The sequence below is a fragment of the Nestor notabilis genome, unplaced genomic scaffold (genome assembly GCF_000696875.1).
Source record: "Nestor notabilis isolate BGI_N333 unplaced genomic scaffold, ASM69687v1 scaffold7299, whole genome shotgun sequence".
NCBI lineage: Eukaryota > Metazoa > Chordata > Aves > Psittaciformes > Psittacidae > Nestor > Nestor notabilis.
This window is the reverse complement of record NW_009942283.1, coordinates 497-8,504: the sequence shown is the minus strand read 5'-3', so window position 1 is coordinate 8,504 and position 8,008 is coordinate 497. Positions and strand designations below refer to the sequence as shown.

General features: G+C 38.5%; 1 protein-coding gene across 1 annotated transcript; it reads right to left on the bottom strand.

Moving 5' to 3' along the window:
• Positions 1 to 1,159: 1,159 nt before the first annotated feature.
• Positions 1,160 to 7,777, bottom strand: RPL7 (ribosomal protein L7; the record flags this gene model as incomplete). Its single annotated transcript, XM_010021309.1, has 6 exons — positions 1,160 to 1,219; positions 4,159 to 4,386; positions 5,777 to 5,886; positions 6,259 to 6,396; positions 7,010 to 7,176; positions 7,675 to 7,777. Coding segments are annotated over 5 exons (727 nt in total), but the record flags the coding sequence as incomplete, so codon positions are not given.
• Between the last annotated feature and the right edge of the window lie 231 nt (positions 7,778 to 8,008).

Genomic DNA, 8,008 nt, shown 5'->3' with positions numbered 1-8,008 from the left:
GCCTAACAAAACTCATTAAACCCTTTCCAAGCATGTAACACTAGTCTGATTACTTGCACCAAGTAACTGTAAGGAACTGCTAAGTTCTTCTGACTTGGACAAATGGACAAAGGTGTTGGTGCTTTCATATTTAGACAGAAGCTGCATTACTAGATTTTGGAGCTCAAGCCACAATTGTCACTTCAGGTTTCAGAATTCAGTTGTTCCAAGCATATGGAAACACTCCACTCTTCTGCCAGTGTCCAAACACATTAACGAAAAAAGCACACCCACTATTTTCAATTAAGCCACTGATATAATTTGCAATTAGTTAAAAACTGAACTGGCTTTTGACAAGCTTTATTAGCTTTTGCACAAATCGGAAAAAACAATCAATGCCAGCACTATTTAAGTGGACATCCTTCACTGGTGAACTATGTAAATACAGTTTGTCTGTCACCAACAAAAGCTCATCAGTCAGAGCAGACGTAGCTTGTTGAGCTCTTGTACCAAGCCCCTCATCAGGCTAAGGCTCCATCAGTGAAGTGTTCACAACACAAGCAGTCGGCCTGAACACAAGTTGAACTATGCGTTCTACCAGTCCCTGGGTTTCTAATGTGTACTCTGACAGACCTGCACAGTATCAACAGCTGTTCGTATGTGGTCTCCACATCTGTAGTATCTGAAATAAAACACTGCAAACAAATCATGTAAAGCTAATTATCTACAATGTGGAACGTTATTTGCTATTTTGTGAAGTGTTGTGTGTTTCCTTTGGTAAAAAGTACCTGAAGATGTTCAGAACTGGAAGGAATTATGGTGATCTTGAAATCAGGGTCTTAACACGTGGAGAACTGATTTACCCTTCCCTCTTCTTTACATACAAAACTCTTGCACAGTTTCCTGGTACGCTCAGTAGGAATCCTGCCCACTCAACAGCACACAGCTCAGTCATTTACTGTACTTTCAATCACAACAAAAGTAATTGCTGCCACTCTAAACCTAATGTGTTACCTGCATGAATCCTTCCACATTTTCTTCCTCCAAATGAAGGTGAAAGAATATTATCCATACACTGCTACTTCAGACAACACATGGTTTGAAACAGGTTACTCCGAAGTTAACTTAGCAACCACCTCCACAAGAGAAGAGGGTCAAAAGTGAGACCAATCGAGACAACACTGTTTTGTGCAAGATGGTTTTATTAACAGACCAAAGTTGAAAGATTGCAGCTGGGCATCTGAATCTGAAAGGGGAAGGAAAAAAAAAAAAAATTATTAGACACATGTAGATCTGAAACTACTTTAGCCATCCAAAGAACCAGCACATTTCTACAGTTCATCATTTGGGCTGAAAATACTAATTTTGTTTACCTGAATTTAAGACTTCAATAGTCTTGCAGAAAATAACTTCTATACTAGCATCTCTTCACTCAAAATACAGATTTCAAGTGCCAGAACTACACAGTGAACATTTCTGCTTTGAAATATTGGTACCTATTTTCTTATTTGTCTAAAAGCTTAACAAGGGGAACTCAATATTTAACGACTGCAACACTGAGAGTATTCTAACTTTTGTGGCAGGTAACTATTTTCATCACATTTTATGGACTGTCTACCTAAAAAAAAAATGAAAGTTAGGAAGACTTGAGACCAGCTCCCATAAAGTTTGCTTGAGAGCTAACAAAATTCAGTATCTTGCCAATACTGGATTGTCAAAATTTAGTAACAAGTAACATGTTCTTTTTCACAATCTATATGAACAAATTGGTACTGGACATCTTTTTACTATTATTTTAAATTTATTTAAGACTGTCACTTAAATGTAAAATTAAGACAAACAGCAGGAAACCACCTACATATAGGGAAGAGAGATACTCATCTTCAGATACACGGCCCTTCAGAATTGACAGTTCAGAGTACTACCACTACTCTAGCTGCCCATTGCCTCAGTAGAAACTACAACATTCTCCTATTTTCTATGTGTAGGTTATTTGTATTTCAAACATGCACTCTAATCAGAACAGAAGGAAACCAGTGGGAATACAAAGCACAAGAAACAAGAACACTTTTCTTAGCTTTACACCAGAGGTATGTTTGTTTGCAATCCAAGCAGACCAACTAACTGCTTGTAAGCATGAAATAAGAAACAGCAAAGTCACTTCCTAAATTGAAAGACAGAGTAAAGCCCTGATGTCTGCTACCTACATGGGATGCTGAGCTAGAAGTCCAATGAAAAACACAAGCAAACAGCTGAATATCTGTAGTTTCTCTGCCCATACACTACTCGTCTCACAGGCATTTACAGATGCTGCAGCAGTGAACTAGAAGCTTCCTTCCTGTAGGAAGAGAAGAAATCCCTTGAGACCACCAGCATACTTGTGGTGTTTGGCGGTGAAGATGGAGGAGAAAGGATCTACACTGACAGAAAATTTGCAGGTTTCCAATTAAAAACAGCAGTTTCCATCTTATGCTCAGAAACCAGACAAGAGCATGAAGTGAAAGTAGCTTAGCTCAATCTTGGTTATGACGCCTCATGCACTAACTTAAGGGAAACATCTGCCGGTACTGAACTTTTAACAGTCTGTGCCACCAGCAGCACAATTTCTGCAAGAATGCTAGTGTGAGTAACATAATATCACCCCAGGCACCAAACATTACAGCAATTCTGCTTCTCAACGTTGCCCATTTCTTCCCACAGTTGAGCTAAAAAGCTTTACAAGAACACTGTCCCCAGTAAACAACTATTTTCCTAAGCACAAGTTTCCATGTGCCATGTTACCAGTGCTTTAAAACACTGCTGCTTCACAGATGGAGCCAACAAAGCAGCACGCAAGAAGCTTGGGGGGAGTAGAAACTGAGAAAGAACAGCCTACAAAAAAGCTTCAAGAAAAGAAAGCTGTCAGACAATGGAAAGATATTTCATAGGTTTCCTTTCGCTCCTCAGACAGACAGCAGACCTCCATAAGCTCAACTTGCTCTGCCCTGTTGGCTATCAAAGCATCTTTAAAAGGCTTAAAAAAACCAAAAACTTTCAAAAAATGGTATTTCTGAGAACACGCGAACAGCAACTGCACCTGTTTTAAGCTGTAAAGTCCCATCACTACCCACTATGCTTTTATTAACCAACCCTCTGGAAGTTAGGAATTCTAACTGCACATCTTATTTCCAAAAACCACACACACCCCAAAACAAGGAAACAAACAAAACAACAACAAAACACAACACCCCCAGACCCAAACAAAATCATTCTTTCCTTTGGAGGAATCAGTTTGGGGAAAACTGGGTCTTTGTTATTCTTTCCAAGCATTCCAAAACAACAAAGTTTTCTTAAATTCCAGCACAGCTGTCATACCACAAAGGCATTTATCCTTGATTGAAAACAAGATACAAGCAAGCTACTTTGGTGTGTGAAGAGAAGTGGAAAAGTCAGTGTGAAGTATGAGAACTAAAGAAAATAGTTTTAGCTTTGAATGGCAGACTTCTCATCAAAGCAGGAACAGCAGAATGACAAGTTGATGAGAACACAGATTTTGTTTGAACTAGATACTAACTTCAGGACTCAGCTGTCACTGTCAAACTGCTTTAAGTATTATTAAACCTTCCCATTTCTGAAGGATAGACTATTCAAATGGGCAAATTAGACTTTCAAAATTACCATCTTGGTTATGTTAACATGAAAGCTTAAATTGAATCCTTTTGAAGCTTGAAGAAGCTGACAATTTCTACTATTAATATGATCTAAATTGGTAATTTTACTTCTCCCAGTTCCAAATAGGTTTTTTTTACAGCAGAAATCAGATAATCTGAAAAAAACCCCGCTACTTGCAATCACAAGACTTTGATCATATTAAGAATTCACTAATGAGGGATGAGAATTTTAACAGAGATCTCAAGGCTTCTCATGATAATACCCAAATAAAATCTTAAAACAAGTTATGGGTGAATGAAAAGTAAGTTATTGGTAATGTTTAAATTTCCTAAACACACCACCTATAAAGAAGATTTAACTTCTTCACAAATGTTTTAAGCTTTAGTAAGACTTTAAAAATAGAACACTACTGTACACATAGCTTTATACTGTAGGTACCACCCAAGCATGAGTACATATTAAACCTGAATGTTCAGCCAGTAACAGCAGCAGCCTACACAGCAGAGATGAACAGCGGGTAGTATTAACCTTTGGTAACTGCTCACCATTAGTTCATTCTCCTTATGAGTCTGTTGATCTGGTCTTCTCTGTTACCAGCATCCCCACCTTCCACAAAGTGGATCGTTTTCTTCTTCATTCCACCCCGAGGAGAAGATAACTTGAAGGGCCAGAGAAAGTTGTTCACAACTTTGAAGTTCTTGCCAACAGTGTAAATTTCATGGATCACATCTTCCATGCAGATGATACCAAGTTTTCCTAAAATTCAGAATGTTGTTTTCAGAAAGGCTACAGAACCACTGGTCAACAAGCTACAAATTATCACACCGTTACTGTCATATCCACTTGTTTTGATAAGCTTGAGGAAGTCAGAAAGCACCCACTCTGTCGTGACACCCAGTGACAGATTAAATTCAATTGGCTTAGCTCTAGCCAGCTCAGCATTACTTAGTTGTTAGATCTGGCAAGAGGCACCAATTTCAACTGTTGAGTACTTGTAGCTAGCAATGAAGAACAATAAAACCAAACCCCACTTAGGAAAACAGACTGTGTTCTTTGAAGGAAAGCTAGATTAAATACACTTAAACCATAGTCACATGTAGCTCAGGGAAATTAACTGAACTACTTATTCTGTTGAACAATGCAATACCACGTTTCCTTAATGCCTTTCCGGAGTCTTCAGTGACAAGTTAAGAGTCAACTGCTCATAAAACATAATGTTAAAAAGAAAAGCTATTATACCATAATGTTTGTACCCTAAAAGCCTGATTATCTGTCCCACTGGAAAAGAAACAAATGTGATACAGTTTAATTTGAAGTGATACACAATCAACTGCCAAAAACTGGAGACATGTCAGTGTTTGCTTTCACTCCTGGCATGACTGGAAAAGGAGCATCCTAGAGCAGACTGTTTCTTGACAACTCACCACCACACTTTGTTTTAACTAAATACACTTATCACTTTCACTAGCTAGTTCTTCTGACAGGAAGTTTTGGAAGTCTGTCTACCAGATCATAGAATGGCTTGGGTTGGAACCTTAATATCATCTAGTTCCAACCCCTCTGCCATGGGCAATGGCACCTGACACTAGACCATGTCACTCAAGGCTCTGTCCAACCTGGCCTTGAACACTGCCAGGGATTTACCATTTCTTTTGGCAACCTGTTCCAGTGCCTCACCACCCTCACAGTGAAGAACTTCTTCCTTATATCTAACTTGAACTTCCTCTGTTTAAGTTTGAACCCATTACCCCTTGTTCTGTCACTACAGTTCCTGATGAACAGTCCCTCTCCAGCATCCAAACAATATTTAATATTGAGTTTGAAATTTTAAGGCTATCTATAATAGGTTTCTTTCCTGCTGCAGCACCTTTTCACTACTGAAAGATCTACTGACCTATTAAAGGCCAAGGAGTTTACATTTAAAACTGCAAATTTAAAATGCTAAAATTTGATTCTTTACACTGGTTTTCAATACTTTGTAATGAAAGTTACTTCCAGCTTGCTTTGTATTAAGCTGTTATGACAACAGAGATTATTAACCAATTACTACTAATCCCAAGAGACAATAAGAATAGTTGCCATCTTCGCATTAATCATCCAAATGCAACAAGTTGGTTTCTCTTTTGTTAAGTGAAGCACTATTTACCAAGGCGTTTCTGGATCAGGGAATTATCAGTAAGAGCAATGCGCTGCTTGTTGATCTTGCCATAACCACGCTTGTAGATCAATTCATGCACAGACTTCAGATTGGGATAACTGAAAGAGTCAAGTAAAAAACAAACAGAAACAAATTGTAAGTCTTTGCAAGCCACACTCCAAGTTAACATCACTGAATGAAACTTCCATAACAAACAATTTAAGATCAATTCAGCATGTCCCAAATGTAAACAGAAAAGCAAGAGAAGCCAATTTTCCTCACACTGAGTTCCCAAGGACACCAGTATGAGAGTGTAATTGTATCTAGCAAGCATTACCTTCTAAAGCACTGCCTTAATCATGCTTTCAATTCGAAGAAAAAGCACATAGGAGATAAAAAAAGATTTAATACAAGAGAAACCTGCAAGTATAGTGAAGCAAAATGCAAGACGCTCAACATTAGCACCCCAATTTGATAAAACTAGCACTCACCCCCATGCAATATAGGGTTCAACAATCCGCAACATGTTGATAGAAGCTTTGTTGAGTTTTACAAACGTGCCATTAAAAATCTGACGCAGGCGAAGAAGCTGCAGCACCTTGCGGACTTTGGGGCTGACACCATTGGTGCTAGAGAACACAGGAAAAAAGTCTCAGTTATCTACATCCCAGAAAACACTAAGTATCAGATTAGAAACAATTATATTGTTCCCATATGAAACACATCATGATTTTACCAATTATACAATTCGCTTTGTGAATTATTCAATACAGCTATACATTTCAGTATCAAAACACTGGAAAAAAGCATTACACTGAAACCATTTACAACTACCCTTGTGCTCTCCCATCATTCATCCACTCACACCTTCTGTTAGTTTCCTATAACACTTCACCAGAGAAGAGTTAAACAAACACTTCAAATGTTAGGGAATGCAATTACTGGCATGTAATTTTATCAAAATTAAGGTGAAACAGAACAGCTGTCTGCATGTACTTGTAGCCTTGCAGCCTTCTTAAAAATCAGAGATTCCTAAAGACAGGAGACAGCCAGCATAATCATTTTGCACTTAGCTAAATAAGCCTCTGGTGCACGTAAAACATCCTGCCAAAAACTTTCCAAGCCACCAGTGGAGTATTTGATTTTATTTACATATTTAAGTTCTCAAAACAGGCATATAACAAGAAAGCCAATTTCAGTGCTTTTGAACATGAAATTGTTTACATCTGCATTCAATCTTACCCTCTTATCCTGATCACGAATGCTAGCTTTGGTTCTGCTGGAACATAGTAGTTGCCAGCTTTTCGGGCCATCCTGGCCATGCGGATCTCCTGCCGATACATGTGCCTGTACTCCTTGTGGTAGGCCTGGGCTCTGGCATAGATCAGTCTTCGTTGTGCCTTACGGAACTGAAATACATTCCAAAATTGCTTAAGATTTTAAAATACCTTTTAACGCATGGAAATCACCTTCAGGTAACATAGCATGTTCTAGAATTTACCACAAATAACACAGATTAAAGGAACATCTGCCCACATCAGGGAGTTTAGAATCATTCTTGGTGATATTCTAGAGAATCGGAAGACTGTTACACAGCACTGCTGCTTTACCTTCAGTAGTGCTATATGTCAAGCTTACCCTCACAAAGGTGGTAAACTTCTTCCCTTGCAGAAGGCTAACTTTAATCTTACAAACAGTATGCTTTGTCCTTACTCTGTCCAGTACTGGTTTTTTTTATGGACAAAGAAAAAGACACTGCAGTCCTAAGCATTAAGACAATACCAACATGCTACACTAAATGCTGCAAACTTCTGTACTGCATTGTATCAGCAGTAGTAGCTGATATTTCAACAGTATAATAACAGTATAAATAAACAGTTCCAGTTAAGGAGCCATGAAATAGTCACCTTTTTTATAGCCAAGATCTTCTTCTGACGTTTGGCTTTCAAAGCTGCATAAGCCTGCCGTTTTTTTAGCAAGCTTTCCGGTACAGATGGCACCTTCTTTGCTCTGAATAAAGAGAGACAAAAAGAAAAAGAAAAAAAAAAAAAAAGCAACAAGCCTCTTTTAGCTGATATGAAGAAACTGGGCTTTAAAGCTACACAACATACAGTAAATCAATGAAAACTCTTAATATAACGTGCACATGGCCCTCACTGCCTCAAGCCAGCTCACACATCTTCCTTGCTCCCACTGTTACCAGGCCCTGCTGCAGCCTGAACAGATCACCTTCTGTATCAG